At 40.2% G+C, this 21317-nt stretch overlaps 2 protein-coding genes across 9 annotated transcripts in view; both read left to right on the top strand.

Moving 5' to 3' along the window:
* Positions 1–8: 8 nt before the first annotated feature.
* slc2a13b (solute carrier family 2 member 13b) lies at positions 9–9169 on the top strand. 2 transcript variants are annotated; one of them, XM_058408112.1, is made up of 14 exons: positions 9–170; positions 901–952; positions 1030–1480; positions 1579–1738; positions 2474–2682; positions 2824–2932; positions 4143–4306; positions 5704–5824; positions 5930–6055; positions 6152–6270; positions 7001–7153; positions 7493–7656; positions 8160–8228; positions 8385–9169. In XM_058408112.1, the coding sequence occupies exons 2-14, from the start codon at positions 935–937 to the stop codon at positions 8391–8393; spliced, it is 1872 nt and encodes a 623-aa protein (XP_058264095.1). In that variant the 5' UTR covers positions 9–170; positions 901–934; the 3' UTR covers positions 8394–9169. The 2 variants fall into 2 exon arrangements, with proteins under 2 accessions (XP_058264095.1, XP_058264096.1); XM_058408113.1 differs by lacking the exon at positions 901–952.
* A 1179-nt stretch (positions 9170–10348) lies between these two features.
* kif21a (kinesin family member 21A) overlaps positions 10349–21317 on the top strand; it is a 65558-nt gene continuing 54589 nt past the window's right edge. For 5 of the 7 annotated variants that reach the window (XM_058408149.1, XM_058408151.1, XM_058408153.1 and 2 more), the window contains exon 1: positions 10349–10674. In XM_058408149.1, the coding sequence (XP_058264132.1) occupies positions 10631–10674 (44 nt within the window). In that variant the 5' untranslated portion in view covers positions 10349–10630. The remainder of the gene's footprint in view (positions 10675–21317) is intronic. The other 2 variants (XM_058408154.1, XM_058408152.1) reach the window with 1 other exon arrangement.

The following is a 21317-nucleotide window of genomic DNA, read 5'->3' as shown; positions in this document are numbered from 1 at the left end:
ACAGGTAGGCGGGGCTTGTTGCGGCAGAGGGAGTCATATGACCTGCGGAAACTTTTAAACAGGAAGTCTAGAACAGTGAACCGGGGCAATAACGAGCAAACCGGGGCAATAACGAGCAAACTGGGGCAATACCGAGCAAACTAAAAGGACGGACACGGGTTCTGTTACAGGTGAGCTTGTCTGTAAAACTGTCGTGTTGACATAATCAACACTGTAATGCGGAAATAAGACACTTTTATATAAATAGCGCGTGTTTATGTGTCGATTGTTTGTGTCAGCAGTTACTGGTCACTACACAGTCACTGGTCACTACACAGTTACTGGTCACTACACAGTTACTGGTCACTACACAAAACAGCAGAAAAGTGTGCAGTAGGCATTGACTGATAAACACCATCTTAATATTTAGAAATTATGCATCTTGTTTCTATTCAGAATTGTCAGTGTCTGATCCAGGAATTAATATTATTGTTGTAGATATTTTTGTTTGTTTGTTTGTTTCTGTCATTTCACATTTTAAAGCAAATTCTGTTTTTGGTGTGTGTGTGTTTTTGGACGCGTCACACAGTATGTGGGCGGGGCTGTGTTTGTTAGACCGTCAGAGATACGCCCACTATGTGGCGTCAGTGACACATGACTCCGCCCTCCTCTTCCCATGGCGCCCTCATGGTTATTGTAGGTCAGATGTTTTGGACTCTGACTTTATCTTCACGCTGAGGGATTAGGGAAAAACGCTGGATGTGCTCTACTACTCATACAGGGATAATTATCACAAAAACCCAACTAGTGCTGGATATTCTCATTAAAAGGCGTGAAATATCGCGAATAGTCTGCAGCATAGTTGCGAGTTTGAGTGCAAACATCATTTTGTTTTATTTATATTTTTATTTTTATTTATAGTTGGTCAGTTCTCAGATGTTCTTCCTGCTGTTATATGAGCGCCGCTTTTAAGGTACGTGTTCGTGTCTAAAACAAACCGGGCCATGTTATGCAAATCAGTGATTAATCTAATGATGCTGTGTGGTTTAGGATGGTTATGAGCTGCAGATCATGGAGCAGGTGACGGACAGCAGGAGGACAGTGGAGGATGAGCGCCGTCTGATCCGTGCGTGCGCTGCTGCTGCTCAGCCTGTGGGCAGTCAGGATGGAGGATCCTCGAGGTTTGTCTACGTCCTCGCCGCCTTCTCCGCTCTGGGCGGCTTCCTCTTCGGCTATGACACCGGGGTGGTGTCCGGGGCCATGCTCCTGCTGAAGAAAGAGATGAACCTGAGCGCCTTGTGGCAGGAGCTGCTGGTCTCCAGCACTGTCGGTGCGGCGGCGCTCTCGGCCCTGGCGGGGGGATACCTGAACGGACAGTACGGCCGCCGGAAGTGCATCATGCTTGCCAGCTTCATTTTTACTGTAGGGGGCATCATTCTGAGCCTGGCACCTGATAAAACGGTCCTTCTTGTCGGCAGGCTTACTGTAGGACTCGGAATAGGTAAGGCACAGGTATAACTTTTGAAAAATTAAAAAAAAAAAGCATTATGAAGTAAAATGACACAGAACTACTGAAGGTGTGTTGGTTTACCCCCACAGGAGTAGCATCTATGACCGTCCCAGTCTATATCGCTGAAGTGTCTCCTCCGCAGCTCCGGGGTCAGCTGGTGACCATAAACACCCTGTTTATCACAGGAGGTCAGTTCATAGCCAGCGTGGTGGACGGAGCCTTCAGTTACATGGAGCACGATGGTTGGAGGTATGAAATGCCCAAGAAAAACTTTGGCAAACTGGACAATAGATGGTATTCCTGGACTAGGGTTTGGTGACCACTGCTTTAGAGCTAATGTAGGTGAAAGTTGAGAGGAAGAAGGTAAAGCAGGAATAGATTGTCTAGGTTAGGCGATAAAATAATTATGAAATTAACGAGCGGAGGGAAAAAGAACAACATGAGAAAGATTAGGGTGAGAATTAAGCATTCTCTATATAGGTTAATATTTACTTGTTAAAACATTTGCACTGAGCTTACTTGAGGTCATATAGACTAATGGGAATGTTTAAACATATAGTTTAAACTGATCAGCTTATTCAAAAGCACAATGCAGGACATCCCTCTGTTATATTAGATGTGTTTGGATTCATTGAGGCTATTAAGAAATGATAATAGTGCTTTGCCACTTATACACATTAATAAGAAACATCTAATTAGGGTTATTGCAGGCAGAAGCAGTGGACTTGCCCCGTGAATTCAGTCCAGTTTGTGAAATCGCTGTAAACATGTTTCATTTATTACATGACGTCTGCTTTGAGAACAAGGGGCAAGCCTTTCTATCATGTTTTTATCATCATTAATGGGTCACAAATGAAGTATTTGTAGAGACTGTAACCCAAATATTAAATATAGCAACATTGTGTGTGTCTGCGCGTGTGTCTGCGCGTGTGTGCGCGCGTGTGTGTGTGCGTGTGTGCGTGCATGCGTGTGCGCTCCCAATAGGTATATGTTGGGTCTTTCAGTAGTCCCTGCTGTGCTGCAGTTTTTGGGATTCTTCTTCTTCTTGCCTGAGAGTCCTCGCTGGCTCCTGCAGAAAGGCGATTCTCAGAAGGCCCTGGAGGTGCTCACACAGATACGAGCCACAGAGAACGTGAGCAACGAGTACGACAGTATCAAGTGCATTATTGAAGAGGAGGAAAAGGAAGCAGAAGGTAAGCAGCAGCTCAGGATTTAGATTTTAACCAGAACATGCAGAGAGACAGTGTCGGAGTGGTGAACCAAGCAATAGTTTTAGCACCTCTGAATCATTCCCAGAAAGTTATAAAATATTGTATTTTTTCCTGGTTTGTCAGGAGGACCAGTTCTGTGCCGTATCCTGGCTTGTGCTCCTGTCCGGAGAGCTCTGATTGTGGGCTGTGGCCTTCAGATGTTCCAGCAGCTCTCTGGAATTAACACTGTAATGTAAGAAATTCACCGACTGTTATACTGTAGATTAATGTGTCCAGTCTTCAGAAGAAAACAATATCGGCTACAACTACAAATGTGAGAGTTGACCTGATCTATCTGGTCCTTTAAGAATAGTGTTGGGTTGTATCTATCAGCACAGAAGTAGTGTAGAATACAAACACATTAGATTCTTAAATAAAACAGTTTTTTATGCCTTAAATGCAGTTTTCTGTCACTTTATTTGTTGTAGCTGAAGAGAAAAGCATACAACTGTTTAAATGAGACATACAAGTACAATATACAGAGGAAAATGTTCACAATATCACCTGTTAGAAAACTTCCTCACATCTTCAGATCTTTATATCTGTCATTAAAATGTAATATAAGTGGGAACTATACAAGTCTGAAGGTGAGAAAAAAAGTCATCTGAATTATCTGGAGTGAAACATTCCTAAAGCCAGAAAAGAGGTTTTATAGCAGCGGTCACAAGGCAGCAGAGATCGAAGTTCACTGGTCACAGCACATTATGCTGAATTGTTCAGTGAACCCGTCCACCTGTCTGTGGTTCCACGTGAAAACCCATATATACATATGCCATAGTGTCCTAAGTAAATGCTATGGACAGCTCTATATTTGTTCATCAAAACTTCAGAATTTCTCCTTTAGGCTTTTATTTCAAAACTAAAAGAAAAGGAAGCAAAAATTGATGATTTCTCAGTTTACTGATCAGCTGATCCGACTATCTCATCAGATCTGATCAGAACTTCTCATTTGAACATTTTTATTTTTTGCAATATTAATGGAAATTGAATGATTACCAGAAGGTAAAAATGCTTGTTTCAGATCATCTGGGAAGCTTAAATAACCTCAGTAATGTCTCAGACTTCACATTTATGTTGATTATAATATATTATGTAGTATTTCATGTATTAGGCCAGTGTATTTCAGCTGTATTAGGCTACATGCTCCAGTGCTTTAATTACAGAGTGTTTTTTTTTGGTAACCTCATACCTGTTTGCTCATATTCATAGTGTTTGGCATTTTCCATTCCTGTATTTCCTACATGCATCTCTCATTGTGAATCACAGAATATCATTTGAAGGAGCAGCTTTGAGAATGTTTTGGTTGGAGTTTGCTCTAGTTATAACATAGTTATTATGTGAAATTAAAACAGTTTGCACAATCTAATCATGACAAATTGGAGAATCTCTTCCTATTTTCCTAGGTACTACAGTGCCACAATTTTGCAAATGTCAGGAGTGCGGGATGATAAGCAAGCCATCTGGCTTTCTGCTGCTACGGCATTCACCAATTTCCTGTTCACACTGGTGGGCGTTTGGCTGGTGGAGCGGGTGGGCCGCAGAAAACTGACTCTGGGCAGCATTTTAGGTGAATTCACTATCTCACTGAAAAATACACATTCATGCAGAAGTGATTCTTCAATCTGTAGTAATTTAAGGCTGCAAAAATTATTATGCGTTATATTTAATATTTGATTATTCCTGTGCATTAATCCACAAATAATAAGTTTCTCAATTAAATAGCTGCAAATTTGGCTTTTTATTTATGACCTTTTCAATAATTGAATGTAAGATAAAACCACAAGGAACAAACCTCATAGCATCTTGTTACTTTACTGACCCCTTCTTGTAGAGGTAATCTAATCTCTATTTCCTGTTCCTAATGCCACAGATTAGGAGTTCAGATAGAGATAACATCTTCATCTAAACTGTACTAAATTACAGAGATATTTATCATCAATAATCTTAACAATTAAAATTAATTATTAATTATTATGTGGTCAAAACTGTGTGGCATCTGACCATCACACCCACATGTGGCTCTTCCATTAACTGTTGCCACAGTTGTATAGGATGCTGTTCCATTTCCCTTCACAGTAACTTAAAAGTAAAAACATGTTCTAGCATGACAATGTGTAAAAAGTGAGATTAATGAGGATGTGATTTGCCAAGGTTGGAGTGTAAGAACTTGAGTGGCCTGCACAGAGCCCTGACCTCTACCCCACTTCAACACCTTTAGGATGTACTGGAACACTGACCACACCCCAGGCGTCCTTAGGTCCATCATCATTTCCTGACCTCACTAATGCTCTTGTGGCTGAATGAGCAAAAATCCCCTCAGCCACGATCCAAAATCTGGTAGAAAACCTTCCCAGAAGACTGGAGGTTTTTATAACTGCAAATGGAGACTAATAATAGGAACTGATATAAATCTGAAAAATCTAAATCCTCATACCGCTGTGATGGGTGTCTCCATTTTGTTCCATTTTTGTTCCAAAACAACATGGGTGCTCCATGTTGTTTTGTTTTTTCCCCAAAAATCTCTCATTGCTACCGTTACTGGTCAGATCAGCTATCATCATCTTCTGGGAATGAGAGAGAGACAGAAAGACCGCTCAATTTTTAAAACATGATCAGCCTTTTTCAGTTTTTCCTTTTTGACTCCTGTCTTTGGCTTCTTTTTATTTAAGCAAGAGTTGTATAGGTTACATGCGATATCCTTCAGTCTGTTTCTGTGTTCTTTAACTTTGCCTCATATGTATTGTCTAAAAACAGTTCTGTGAACAGTGCAGCGCCACACAGTGGCTTTGCTATGGTATTACATTTCACTCAAAACTAAAGGCCTGTGTGCTTTTACATTTGTCATTGTTTAAGTAAATAAGTAGAGAAATTAAAAACTCTATGTCCATAATATTTCAGTGTTCTTATTCTTCTGAATATTCTTCAGAATAATCATTGCAGCGTTTTGTGTATTGTCTTTCTCAGGTACTGGTGTCAGTCTGTCTGTCTTGGCTGTGGGGTTCCTTCTTTCTGCTCAGGCCTCTCCTCCAGTGAACCTTCACCCCACTGACCCTATGTCTCTTAACTCCACCTGCACACACTACAGGTCAGTCAGCAGTCCATATTTTATGCGTATCATCCATGTCTGTTGTTTTCTCTTATTTACTTGAGTATAATAATATGGACAGATCTCTTTCACACACCTTTCCAGATTTTGTGAGCAGTGCATGCTGGATCCAAACTGTGGCTTTTGTTACTACGAGAATGGCTCAAACATATCAGACTCTTCCTGTGAGCGAGTTGATCCAGCCAACACTGAGCTAGCAGCAAGTGGCAGGTTTGTTTTTGTGTCTCTAAAAACTCTCATATTAACAGTCTTTATTTTCCCTGCTAATTTAATTTGTCTGGTTTGATATGTTTCTGCTTCATCCAGGTGCTCTAACGGTACAAAAGAAAGTCTGAGTCCATTCTGGGCCTATAACTACTGCCCAACCTCCTATTCCTGGGTAGTGTTGCTGGGTCTCATTCTTTACCTGGCCTTCTTTGCTCCAGGTAAGAACAGCACTAATCCACTTGTCATGACTCACTATTAATATTTACTAGTATATTTACCAGTGTCAGTAATTCACTAGACTTAATTTGTGGAACTACAAATACAATATATGGCCAAAAGTATGTGGACATCTGACCATCACACCCATATGTGGACTTTTGGAGCCACAACATTGGAAGCAGGCATTTGTTTAGAATGTCTTTATATACTGCAGCATTAAGATTTTCCTTCACTGGACTGGAACTAAGGGTTCAAGATTTGTTTAAGCATGACAGTGCTCCCTTGCACAATGCAAGCTGCATAAAGACATCGACAAGTTTGGAGTGAAGAAATTTAGTGTCCTGCACAGAGCCCTGACCTCAACCCCACTGAACACCTTTGAGATGAACTGGAATGCTGACTGCACCCCAGGCTTCCTCTCCTGACATGCCTAACCTCACTAATGCTCTTGTGGCTGAATGGACAAATTCCCATGACCACACTTCAAAATCAGGTGGTAAACCTTCCCAGAAGAGTGGAGGTTATTGTAACGGCAAATGGAGACTAAATCTGGAACAGGGTGTTCAACAAGCACATATGGGTTTAATGGTCACCCACAATGCCAATGTAGTTATTAAATAAATGTATTCATTACTATATAAATAATACTATTCCTAATACTAAATAGTAATATATATGAATGCTCTTCTCTTCACACATTGTATGTGTGTGTGTGTGTGTGTGTGTAAGGGATGGGACCCATGCCATGGACCGTGAATTCGGAGATTTATCCACTGTGGGCTCGGAGCACAGGCAATGCCTGCTCTGCCGGCGTCAACTGGATCTGCAATGTCCTTGTGTCTCTGACATTCCTCCATGTGGCTGAGTACCTCACATACTACGGTAGGAATCTTCACTAATGGCCAAAAGCTGTTGACTTGAATTAATATTTCTATGCAGATTTTAAAATATTACAACAACAAATCTATGATTGTGGAAATAATTGTTTGCTGTCCATTTAAATTTCTATTATTTGTATTGAATCTCATAAACCCCCTTTATCAAGTAATTGTAGACATATGTTCTTGTGGAAAGCTACTCGTGTTTATTTCAGTTAGTAAAGTTATTGCCTATTAGTTTCTGATTGCTTATATTGTGCTCTAATGTATTTAGAACCACATTACAATATTTAGAATAAGAATTTTAGATTTTTTCTTAATATAGATTTGTCCCCATTTTTAGGTGCATTTTTCCTGTACACTGCCCTGGCTGTGATTGGCTTCTTTTTCATGCTTGGATGTCTACCAGAGACCAAAGGTCTCATGTTGGAGGACATAGAGACTCTGTTTAGTAGGCGGCTCTGCACCTGTGGCACACCGGGTGGCGAAAATCCACATTACATCAGGGTAAAAGGGGGCAACCTTCTCTCAGATGAGGACATCTCTGATGGGGAGTAGATTTATGGGCACTGTTTCCTGTCGCTTCTGGTTCTGCTGGTGTTAGATTCCAGGTGTTGATCTCGGTGGAGTTTGGGTCTCCATGTCATTGCAGAGAATCATCATGGTTGCTGGCTAAGAACTTTCTGTGCGCCCAAATGAGACCAATGTTTTTTTTTTTGTTTTTTTTTGCGTCCATTAAATTGTAGGTCCATTCTCTTTTTCCTTTCTGTGAACTGTTGGGAGTCTTGAACAGTAATTTCTCACGGTACTGATTTCTCTTACGGTACTGATCAATATATAACTACATTTCCAGAGTAGCTATGAAGCGTGAGCTTCTGGTTTTCATGGAGATGTGGTGAATTGTGAGGATGTGGGGTTTGGGTTAAAGTACATTATGTTTAAGCTAAGTAAAATACCATAATAGTGTATTTTTATTAAATTACTAAACTCTGCAGTTTTTAATGTTGTAGCCTCGTTTGGATTTGGGAAAGTTGCATTATGGGACACTGGAACTAGAGGAAGGAATTGCTTACATTTCAGTAAGTATTATAAATGATTATTAGGATTTTTATATTTGGCTTTGCTCACAATTTAATGTATTTTTGTGAAAAGAAAAACTAGAACACTGGATAAAAATGTATTTGAAATCTATGTTTTAAATGAAGTTTTTTCTGTATTTCTATCTTCTGCTGCAGCTGCAGTAATGGTGCACTTGTACCTGGATTTGCCTTTGAAGAACAATGAACAGCACATTTAAGATCATGATCAATGTACTGACACTATTTTCGCATTTATTCATACTAACATAGAGGTCAAATGATTCTTGGTGTAATCTAGTTGGAGCTAGAAGTTCTGACTCTACAGTTACCATGAACAAACCTTTGGGTTTTGGGATGAAATCATGCTCTACATGTGTTTACACTTATGTTTGACAATCATATGTTCATTATATTGGGTTAAAGAGAAAATTACAGCTTGGTTCTTTAAGGAATGCTATATATTGTGTTATTGTATTGATTATTATATGCTTTACGTCAGATTAACGGTTTCCAAAAATAACAAAGAACAACCTGAGGCTCCTTTCTCCTTTTTTAACTGAGAACCCGTTAAATTCTCCAGACTTTGTAAATTAATTGTGCACATGACTTATACAGCATGTACTGTGTATATAAGATAGTATATAAAATATAAACATTATAGTTCAATATAATACAGTATTAGTATTAAACTATATAATATATAATATAATATAATATAATATATAGTTTAATCTAATATATTATAATGTTCTAGTATATGAAATGATCTGACCAAGGATCTCAGCAGTATCTTTACTGACCGCTAGAATTCATGAACCCCCCTTTTGGAAACCCAGGTGTATAGCTTAGCAACAAAACTCCAGTCTGATGTTTAAACTCTCTCTTATAGTGTTACATGAATGTTATTACTTTTTTTACTGAATAAAATTTGTCAGAATGAACTCTTCAGTGGAACATCTCCTTCATCTTTTTATCTGCTGATAAAAGAATGTGTCTAAACCTCTAACTTGCTGAAATCTCCTGAGCTTTGGGGCCGGAGACCTTGACCTGTGACCTTTACTACACCGACGCCAGACGGACGATACAGAGTCTCCGTTACAGTAATAAATGGTTTACAGTTTGGCGAGACCGAGATCTCCTCCATATGGAGTGTAATTTATACCCAGCATCTGACTTTCACTAGTCAACTGTCCACAGTCACACACTCCATACACTGGTCCAGTACAGTGTAGCTCTGACTGTAAATGGAACCCGAGAGTCGGTAACTAGACACCTTCATTTGGAAAGAGGTCAAAAACCCCTTGGTGCTCAGCTCTGTTCCTTTCACTGTCCCACATATTATTGTAAAGCACTTTAGACTCTGGGTAATTTTAATACATAGTGGACAAAGCTTTACGTTAATGTAGCCTTGAAGGAAAACTGCTCCTTAAGGTTCAATTATGTCTTGACAGTTACTTGTTCTTCTACCAGGGGATGTTCTCATGATGGTAGCACTCCAGCCAACAGCTTTTGTACCAAAATATCTTTTCTGAGGGTGTGGGGAGAAAACTTTGCTTGTGTGAATGGATGTGGCTAAACCACATGTGGTCAATCCCACACCACCTGTTCACACTAAATATTTTTCAGCTGTCACCAATTTCCCCCAACAGTGCCCTTTTCAGTGGTAAGTGAGCTCTTTATAATGGATTTGTTTTAAATAAGCACAGCAATCAATGTTTTTACACATACAAAGGTGGAGTGACCGCTGCATTTAGATGTTTGGGAAAGTAAGCAGAGATGGACATTGTGATGGAAGTGATGGTGTGGTCACACTGTTATGATTGTGTATTAATGGGATGTGTAAGGAAGTAGTGGAGTCTGTTCTTCAGTGTGTACAGTGTATAAAGACAGGTGACGAAGGAAAACGTTAGGTTTGTGTACTTGACCCTGTAGAGGGAAAGGTCACTACAAAATCAGTACAAAGTCATACTGACCGACTGCCTTAACCTGACGTTATATAGTGTGTACTAACGGAGCTATAACAGAGCCTGTGTGTGTGGATATATGTTTGAAATGTGGCACAGATTTTAGTTATTAACGTCACCGTGGAGGAGCCCGGTCAGTGGGCGGGGTTTGGTGACGCATTGCGGCTCGGAGTTGAGCCACGGTCGGCGCGTGAGTCCGGGGACGCCGCGGCACTGACCAGATCCAGTCGCTTAAATCATTACCTCAACATGCATCATGACGAGAGCAAAATTTCCTCCCCGGCTGCGTTTAAATCATAGCTCGTGAACATGGCAGAGGTGAGGCGGAGGTGAGCTCCGGATCCGCGCTCGCGCTACTAATCTCCTGCGGCGTGAATCAGATTGATCCGCTTCTTCTTGTGGATCGTTTGGGATCGATAAGGCTTCAAACACAGGATCATGACAACTGGACAGGACGAGAGTTCAGTCCGCGTCGCGCTGAGGTATGATATTGTGTATGATTATTGCGCTATAATGCTTTATGAACATGTATAATAACATGCACGCATGTAGAGCGTGTCCGTGAGCGCGTGCGGAGCCGCCCGGTAACCGGGCCTGCCTAGTCTTAAAGAGCTGCTGCAACGCCTAGTGAAAATGACCATCCGCCATCAGCACAGAAGATTTCACTGCGTTTTCACCTTTTTTAATTAAGACTGACGTCTTAATGTACACTGTACATCGTGTGGGTTTTGCAGGTGACGTTAGACCTTATGCTTTATGAGGAGTGTGTTATCATACCGCGTGTCAGAGATCTGATACACATCAACACGCAGATACAGATATAGCTCACAGTAAGGTACAGGCAGGTGCATGGCCTGGGAGCACACTTCCCTCTGTAGTGTTATAAGGCTTGAACCCACAGCAGACAGTGAGTGACGGTTAGTCGATGAAAGAGCAGATTTATAGACTGAATGTCCTTTTACAACCCACACAGGTCAGTGGGACGAAGCTGCCGTTGGTCCGTCAAGTGCCCTGAAATCAAAACTGGTGTTTCAGAGCCTTTTGTACTTGTCCCTTAGTGTTATGAAGGCTGAGATGATGATATCTATAAACAAAAAAAAATGTATTTTTATAATTCCTCCCTTCTGGTAAAGCAAGTCAGTGTTTTGATGATTCATCCTGGACTAGTCTAATGATTATCCAATTAAGTGCACTCTATAGACCATATCTCTGTCCATCCCACCCCCAAAGGCTGGTCTTACTCTACAGCAGCAGCTTAGAAGCAGAAAGCATGATTACTGGAACAAGTTCTAAATCTCTTGATAAATGTTCTGTTCTCCATATTTAGCTCGTTCTCTAAGCAGGTTTAGTTTTGGTATTGAGTGTGGAAGATTTTTTAAGTAACTGGTGTATAAATCAGTCGAACGTTATAACAAGTCATCAGTCTGTCTTCCTGTTCCAAAAGGAAATATACAGATACAGAGTCCAGTCACAGCTTACACGTCATTTCATGAAAATAAAAAAAGAACAACTTGGGACTCTTGTAAATTTTTTGTGATTCTTGTGTTCTGTGTGCATTTTGTTTTGTTTGCTATGCACAAGTACTTTATTACCATTAACAAAAATATCACCAGAACAAACTTCAGAGTTGTCTGTAGTTCCTAACATGTGCTAGATATGATTCATCATGTTTGTGTGAATAACATGAGTAACAGAGCCTCAACAATGAGACCTGAGGTCAGAGATACGGTGGAAATTGAGAGAATAAGGTTTATTTAAAAGTTGGCACACTGCCACCCCTGTGGCCACTTACTTGTTTGCTGATACTGCCCACTCACAGCTACACTGACGACATAGTACAACATGGATGAGCTATTTCTGAGCTCCAGACTTGCATAAATTAAGCACCATTGCCTAAAAGTATGAAAATAATACATTTGAAATGCTCAGTCTGGTTTTGAGCTTATTAATGTTCAGGATTCTGTGAGCTAATATCTTAAAATCACAAATACACAGAGAGAACACTGTACTTCCATGGACTACAGACTGAAGATTTTTACAGACAATGCAGCAAGAAATATATTTTAAAAAGTTAAAAGAATGCTCATATTATAGATACACCAGCCCTGTGTGTGTGTGTGTGTGTGTGTGAGGGGAAAAAGGTTTTTCAGGGACTGACCGTGTCCAAGCTCAGCATCAGCATAATGTAAAGCAAAAATCACAGTGATCAATAGATAAATGTGTAAAATAAATTCAAATCTGTGAGTTAAATATTCAACATTTATGAAACAATGAACAGGAAAAAACACTGGAATAATCAGTAGCACCGCTGTGGACATTATCAGTACACATGTTTTCTCCTACAGTTCTTTTTTCCAGTGATCTGGTCCATGCTTTATGATCATACCCATGCTACACCCAGAAAAACAGTCATGATATCACACAGCACATTTCCTTTGTCTCTCTAGCAGTCTGTCCTGCTCTCGTTATTGCTGACCAGGTCAGTTTAGTTTGTGTAGTCAGTTTGTAGTCAGTTTAGTTTGTGTAGTCAGAGGACAGGTGTGTGTGACAGTACACTCATCTCCATAGTGAAGTGGCTGAGACAGTGAGACAGTGAGGCAGTGAGACAGTGAGTGAGTCAGCATCTCACAGGCAGCATGAACGTCGTTGTCTCTGCAGCATCAGCTGTGAATAGATCACGTGATGAGACTCTGCTTACAGAATGGCTGTGTCTTCTCTCATCCTCTCATCTGTTATAGAGCAAAACAGATCAGCTCATGAGGATGTAGAGTGGATATGGAAGATGGATACGGTCATCTGTTAATTGCTGCTTGTTGGGAAGGATCACATGCAGTATTCAGAATCATCTTACAAATAATGTAGCAAGAAATAGTAATGCTGTCTTTCTCTATATGGACCTTCATGTATATCAGGCTTCATACCTTCATTAAATCATGTGGGCCGGTCAGCTGAATACGTGTCACATAGCTGAAAAAGACATTGCCCTGTAATGCTCTGGACAGTGTTCTGCTGAGAAACCTCAGCTCCTGCATTCATGTGGATGTTACTCTGACTTGTACCATCTACCTAAATACAACAGTATTCCCTAATACCAGTGGCCTCCTTCAGCAGGATAATGCCCTCTACAACATTGTTCAGGAACGGTCCGAGGAACATGACAAGATTTCAGGGTGTTGACTTGGCCTCCAAATTCCCCAGCTCTCAATCCTATCCCCAAATCTCATCTGTGAGATGTGCTGGATAAACAGATCCCCGGAGGGTCTACCTTACATCCTCCTGGTGCCAGGTACCACAGCACACCTTCAGAGGTCCTGTGGAGTCCATATCTTGATGGATCAGGTCTGTTTTAGCAGCAAGTTTTAATTTTATGGATGAATGGTGCATAGCTTTAATAGCTGTGCAAGGAACACACGTAAAAGAGGCTAACGGCTAGCATCTAATTCCATGGAGAGAAATTATTTATCTTAAAGCTATTTAATAAAAAAAGGGAAAACATTAACCCAAAACAGGAAATTGAAGACTTTTTCAATTTAAACCGAGTCCTTCAATTATCTCACACTGAGAAAGAACTGCATGTTAATACTGGACTTAATTATAAATATCATCATCAAGCTGATGTTATAATTCAGTGGGTTATATGTGTTTACTCATGAGACAGTACCATGAAGTGAGTGTGTGTGAAAAGTGTGTTTTAGGTGTGTGAAGTGATCAGTGCAGTGGTTAAATATAGGTGGGGAATGAATGGTGACGAGCAGGTGTGTGTGTGTGTGTGTGTGCAGTGTTAATATTAATAGTTTCCATTAGGTGTGCCTAACCCTCTGTACACACATAAAAACACTCACTGTGCTGAGAACAGACACAAATCGATCAAACATCATGCATAAGGAGAGCCCTGAGAATGGACCAGGGCATGAAATAAGTAAAAGCAGCCGAACAGAGAGGCGAGTTTGGGTGTGGTAAACACAGGGAAGCAACTATATAATTATTCCCAATCTATTCTGCATATAAACGCTGCCTTTTAGGCATGTTACATGTTACGGTGGAGAATCACCCTCCAATCTGTGTCAGAAGCAGGAATGAAGCCGCACATGTGGTCAGAAGAATCCACACTGACAGTTTCTACACTGTTAAGGATGCAAATAAAAAAGAAAGTAAAAAACAGGTCGGGTCAGATGGTTTGAAGTCTACTGTAGTCTTTCAGTGGCTGGAGTTTATTTTGAGGTTCTTTCTGTTTAAACCCAGGCTTTTCAGTGACTAGTGGAGAATGCTCAAGAATGAAGTCCAGTCTTTAGATTGAGATTTGTTTTTGTTTTTTTGTTTTATGGAAGTTAGCATTCAGGCATATGGTCAGTGTTGTTCTTAGTGAACAATAATCATCGTAGTGACATGACTGATGTGAAAAGGACCTTTATCTTTGGATTATATTTAGTGTGCTGTATAATAAGACTACAGAAAATGTCCCTTTGTATGTGTATTGTTACTAGCATAATGACCTAAGCATTAATAAAAATTCATTACACTGGATTAGAGACTAAAAAACCCTTTTTTCATCATTTGGTTTATTTGATTTATGTCAATAATTATTTCAAAGCTTTAAAGTTACCTTGAACTTATTTTAAAATTCATAATCCTAACACATGGACAATGCTGTCAGCAAAATGTGTGACTGTGTCCTAGCTCATGTCCTGCTATAGCTTATAACTTATTTAGAAAAGAGACAGAATCATTTATTTATCGTTTATTTTTCACCTGTTCAGAGATGTTCATGAACTCCGCCTGGCACTCAGTCAGTGTTAGCTCTACAGATGGGATATGTAGTCATTGTGTTTATTCAGGCCAGTGGAAGTCATGTTTACACGGACATTAGAGGCCTTCTGTCCCCAGGTCAGGGTTTTATTCCAGACTGTTTAGGAAGTTAATCACTTAGTTAAGAATCTGAGCTACATTTAATAAGAATCAAGTTTCATTTAATAAGTAAGGAAGAAATAAATACAGCATTGATATTTTTTATATTTTAAATTTTATATAATAATTTGTATATATTTTTGAACAACAGTTTAATGAACTTGGGGTGTTTGTATAATGGTTCATAGTGAAACATAACTTTCTTAATTAATTTATACAATAAATGATCACCTAGTTCATTAATTAATTCATTCATTTGTAAAATATAGTTATATTATATATTCACAAATGACTTGCACCACATTCTGTAGTATTTATTAATTCTTTAAAAAGTGACATGCTGAAAAAAACACTTTTCTTATAACTTTTTATAGACTTGTTAAAAAGTCTCACATTTTCTCTCCATCTGCATCTCCTGACTGAGATCTTCTCCTCATACTACAGTAATGCATGGTGAAGTTAAATACCACTGTTGACCTTTAACCCCAGGAAGCAGGAGAACAGGCCTGGTATGCTACCAAGAGGAAAAAAACACACTGTTTGGTTATTTTTACACTTAAATATTCACATAAAGTTAAAGTACCATGACCAGCTACCCAAACCCATTTAGAGCTCTCTTGACGTGTGTCATTAACATACATTTATTATCCACGTGCGTTTATGTGCCGTTTGACACGTGTGTGTCTGTGTGTTCGAGTGGAAAAATGGTGCTCTTTGTTAACCTTTCACCTCCAAGCTGCAGTTTTCTCTGGAAGAGCTGTGTAATAACAGTGCTTGTTGGTTTGTAATTTCTACCTTCTGTGGCACAATAATAGGTTATACACTCACTTTTTGGAGGGAAATGATTTTGGACCACAGATATGGTCATCCTTGCTCACTACTCGGGGAGGACCTGTTTTTTACCTGTCCAACAATCGTGCAGGAAACACCAGAGCATTGTCCCTTGTGTTGGCTAAACATGGCTGTTTTTTATGGGCTTAAATATTCAGATGACCTTCTTGAAGAATGCAAAGCTCCTTCCTGGAGGCCATTGCTTGCCCTTTCAGTCCATTGTGCCATTCAGCCTCATGCTTTCTTTCAAACTGTGTTCTGTTCAGACATTTGTGGACACTTTTGAAGAAGTCTTGAGACTGATGAGTATGTTTTATTGTTGTTGTTGTTGTTGTTGTTGTTGTTGTTGTTGCAGGGCAGTTCACAGAGATGTTCTTATCTTTACTCTACCTGGCTTTGTCCTTCAGAGACAGTCCTGGAAACTCCTGAATTACAGATGCCAGATTACCCTCACATGCCCTCCCAGTACAGATCTGGACAGAAGAGAGCTTCAATGGCCTGCTAAGGGAATAGTGAACAAGTAGTCTATTTGAGGCTGCTCCAGTGCTTCCCAGGCCATTTTCGGTCTGACCTACTCTCTGTTTATTCTTGTGTATTCCACAGTGCATTGGAGTTGACCCAGTATCTGTTTACACCCGATATATCCCATACTGCATTTAGAGTTCCATGGAATTTGGTGACCTGCATTCAGAATCCATTGGCCTGTATGACCTATTGGTCTTCACTGAATTAATCCTGGACTTTGCTTTCTTAGTCTGTGTGTGTGTGTGTGTGCCATTATACTGGGCCAATAAATCTCCAGTCTTTACGTTTTCAGTTTGAATGTATAGCTATAATCCTTCGAGTCCTCTGGGTTGGGCTGATGTGGAGTAAATGGTCCAATATTTATTTCACCCTCTTAAACACCTCTTATTTTTTGGATGTCACCAAATTAGAAAGTTTAGATGTTTATTATTGAATAGGTTTGACAGTTGTGACTGTTTACTATTGCTCACTGTTGTCCAATTAGTAGTCAGTAGCCATATATGCATAGAGGTTTGATTCTTTTATAGGAGGAAAGGTTTCCAAGAACAGAAATAAACTGCTCCTCCTTTTACCCTGACCAGATCAACACCATCAGTATTAAACCTGTGGCTTGGAAAAAAAACCCCTCTGTTTTACTTTAACCTGTTGGTTATTACATAATATCATATATACTGGCCGATAATATCTTGCTCATGTAACATCATCAGAAGGAATAAATATCATTTAGCAAAAAAATAAACATTTTTGGAGGCTGTGAAAGAGGAGCTTCGCAATCCGTCACTAGGCAGCAGTAGGACGGGTTTTGTGGTGTTGGTGTTCCTAATAAATAAACTGTTTTATAGCACAGTATATATATATGACCCACACTTTGATAGATTTTATTTCAAGTGAATGATACAATCATTTCCTATAAGGAAGCAAAGGCGTTGTACCTTTTGAGTAAGAAAATCAAGTCGAGACAGGAGATTATCATGCCAGGTTGGGGGAAAGGGGCGGGGCTTCCAGTGCTCCAGGTACACCTGCACGAGTCTTAATCATTTCAGATTCATATTTCATTTGTTGTTGTTTTTTACTGGGGAAAAGAATTTGGCTCTTTAGAATGTTGTTCTGCTCCGATTCCAGCGTACGCAATGTTACCATGCAGAGCTCCCATGTGTAAATGTTAGAAGGTTTAATTCCTACATCAGTATTGATATTCTGGTATTTTCTGTAACTGAGTAGTGAATCTGGGGAACAAAGTCTTTGTTAATGTTAATGTGACTCACTGCATTTAGTACAAAATAGTCACAGTAAGCCTCACTCAAACATACACAGAGATAAGTGTGAGAAATCAGAGGTGAGGTTTTAGACTCAGATGCAGTACTGGCCTGGGTTTTAGTATTTATTTTGTTATAAATCAGACTACACTCTCACCTATGAGGCTAATGATCCTAACACAGTGATGTTTAGTCAATCTCCATGTGTGTCATGTGTAATACAGAACCCAACATTGTGCACGATTCTTCGTGTCTGAGACATTAATAATGATTTTATATTATATTAAGACTTATGGTAGATCAGCAGGAATAATAGGACAGGATCCACCACTTGTCTGGCTGTTTTTAATGATTTATGCCAAGCTGGTTAGGAGCCACAGAGGGAGAAGGATGACAGGTAGGGACCTGCCTGCTGCACATGCAAAGTAGGCGAAGGAGCCGTGTTCACTGTTCCCACAATCTGGCTCAATCTTTGATTTTTTTTCCATCTCCTTTCTCATTATATTTTCATATTGTGTTGATCAGCAGAGTTCTGTAGATCAGAAATAGTGCATTACTCTGAACATGACTGGCCATTGATTATTGTGTTTGTGTTAATGATATAGGTCACACAGGACAGACATAGATCACAGTTTAACCCTTCACAGTTATTTATGAAGTTTTGGCTTATTAGTGTTCCTGAAGTAGTAGTGAATATGTAGAGCACTGCTGGTCATGAGGCTACAGATCTTGGCAGAGGCCCGTGTCTCTCTCTGTCTCTCTGTCTCTGTCTCTCTCTCTCTCTCTCTCTCTCTCTCTCTCTCTCTCTCACACACACACACACACACACACACACACACGTGTGCCACATAAGCACTTAGGGGTAACTGTCTCTATGATTTGGAATGTTGCATAGCAGGCCCGTTTACAAATAAAGAAATATTGGCACTTGATATTTTTTGCAATAATTCTAATTCTACACAAATACTGCTCAAAAATGAAAAATTTCCAATCACATGTGAAAAACCTTCTTAAATTTATAGAAAGTGTTGTTAAGAAGAAGATTTTTCTTCCTTTATTTATGTATTTATTTATTGTATATATATATATATATATATATATATATATATATATATATATATATATATATATTCATATATATATATATATATATATATATATATATATATATATATTCTACTCTATTTTATACCACCTGAACAGACCCAGTATATTTAAAAACAAAGAATAGGTTTAAAAACGAGGTGAAAAGAAATAAACTTGTTGGGTGATCTGAAGCTGTAACAAACTGCCAGATTTTATAAAGCGTCTTGTTCTGTTTTTCCCTTCCGAGAACTTATCCACCCACCACACACCTACAGCTCTCCTTCCACTCATGACTCTCTCCATCTTTACTTTCCTGTGTCCGGTGCATGGTTGTCCCAGTGTCCAGATCCAGTATCACATCCAGACACAATGCCAGCTCTGTGCTGCCCTCAGTGTTTTGTCCTCCGCAGCCCAGCCTGCACAAAAGAGCTCTTATACACAGAGACAGCAGCAAAGCACTCTGTCAGGTGCCCCAGCGACCAATACACACACACACACACACACACACACACACATACATACACACAACCTGCAGAGCCTTCTCTCATTCCTCTCAGTATACTCTCTGTGAGAAATCACTGGGAGTAGTATACACTGAACACGGTCTCATTCTGACTCTCTGTTCTTTAAATTAGATCTGAAATAAAACAACAACTGTGAGATCCAGGTGTATAACTGCATGAAAGGCCATGCAGAGCAAGACTGAAAAACAAACTCATCATCTGGTATATCTGTAAGCCTTCAGACTCCCAGTAACTGCAACGTGTAACTGAACATCACATTTATTTTTATATTAGGTTAATTGTCTGGCTAATGCAGTTCCTTTAAATGGGAAGCATTTGCAGCACAGCCTAATGACCTGCCCAGGGTGTATTGGTACAAGCTATTGTTTGGACTGAAAGTGAGATTTGCCCTCAGAGCTACACTATATTGCCAAAAGTATTCGCTCACCCATCCAAATAATCAGAATCAGGTGTTCCAATCACTTCCATGTATAAAAATCAAGCACCTAGGCATGCAGACTGTTTTTACAAACATTTGTGAAAGAATGGGTCGCTCTCAGGAGCTCAGTGAATTCCAGCGTGGAACTGTGATAGGATGCCACCTGTGCAACAAATCCAGTCGTGAAATTTCCTCACTCCTAAATATTCCACAGTCAACTGTCAGCTGTATTATAAGAACGTGGAAGTGTTTGGGAACGACAGCAACTCAGCCACGAAGTGGTAGGCCACGTAAACTGATGGAGCGGGGTCAGCGGATGCTGAGGCGCATAGTGCGAAGAGGTCGCCAACTTTCTGCAGAGTCAATCGCTACAGACCTCCAAACTTCATGTGGCCTTCAGATTAGCTCAAGAACAGTGCGCAGAGAGCTTCATGGAATGGGTTTCCATGGCCGAGCAGCTGCATCCAAGCCATACATCACCAAGTGCAATGCAAAGCGTCGGATGCAGTGGTGTAAAGCACGCCGCCACTGGACTCTAGAGCAGTGGAGACGCGTTCTCTGGAGTGACGAATCGCGCTTCTCCATCTGGCAATCTGATGGACGAGTCTGGGTTTGGCGGTTGCCAGGAGAACGGTACTTGTCTGACTGCATTGTGCCAAGTGTAAAGTTTGGTGGAGGGGGGATTATGGTGTGGGGTTGTTTTTCAGGAGCTGGGCTTGGCCCCTTAGTTCCAGTGAAAGGAACTCTGAATGCTTCAGCATACCAAGACATTTTGGACAATTCCATGCTCCCAACTTTGTGGGAACAGTTTGGAGCTGGCCCCTTCCTCTTCCAACATGACTGTGCACCAGTGACCAAAGCAAGGTCCATAAAGACATGGATGACAGAGTCTGGTGTGGATGAACTTGACTGGCCTGCACAGAGTCCTGACCTCAACCCGATAGAACACCTTTGGGATGAATTAGAGCGGAGACTGAGAGCCAGGCCTTCTCATCCAACATCAGTGTGTGACCTCACAAATGCGCTTCTGGAAGAATGGTCAAAAATTCCCATAAACACACTCCTAAACCTTGTGGACAGCCTTCCCAGAAGAGTTGAAGCTGTTATAGCTGCAAAGGGTGGACCGACGTCATATTGAACCCTATGGATTAGGAATGGGATGTCACTTAAGTTCATATTCGAGTCAAGGCAGGTGAGCGAATACTTTTGGCAATATAATGTATATATATGTGTATATATATATATATATATACACACAGGTGTTGGACAATGAAACTGAAACACTGGCCAATTTAGTGTTGGAGGTTTCATGGCTAAATTTGACCAGCCTGGTGGCCAATCTTCATTGATTGCACATTCCACCAGTAAGAGCAGAGTGTGAAGGTTTAATTAGCAGAGTAATAGCACAGTTTTGCTTAAATTATTGCAATGCACACAACATTATGGGAGACATATCAGAGTTCAAAAGAGGACAAATTGTTGGTGCACGTCTCGCTGGTGCACGTCTCGCTGGTGCATCTGTGACTAAGACAGCAAGTCTTTGTGATGTATCAAGAGCCACGGTATCCAGGGTAATGTCA

This window comes from Hemibagrus wyckioides, linkage group LG14, assembly GCF_019097595.1.
Source record: "Hemibagrus wyckioides isolate EC202008001 linkage group LG14, SWU_Hwy_1.0, whole genome shotgun sequence".
Classification (NCBI taxonomy): Eukaryota; Metazoa; Chordata; class Actinopteri; order Siluriformes; family Bagridae; genus Hemibagrus; species Hemibagrus wyckioides.
The sequence above is the reverse complement of the archived record's forward strand: the minus strand, read 5'-3'. Positions and strand labels throughout refer to the sequence as shown.

Coding starts and splice junctions, on each gene's coding strand:
- slc2a13b (XM_058408112.1), top strand. Junction 1,739..2,473: donor ATGGAGCACGATGGTTGGAG/GTATGAAATGCC, acceptor CGCTCCCAATAG/GTATATGTTGGGTCTTTCAG. Junction 4,307..5,703: donor GACTCTGGGCAGCATTTTAG/GTGAATTCACTA, acceptor TGTCTTTCTCAG/GTACTGGTGTCAGTCTGTCT.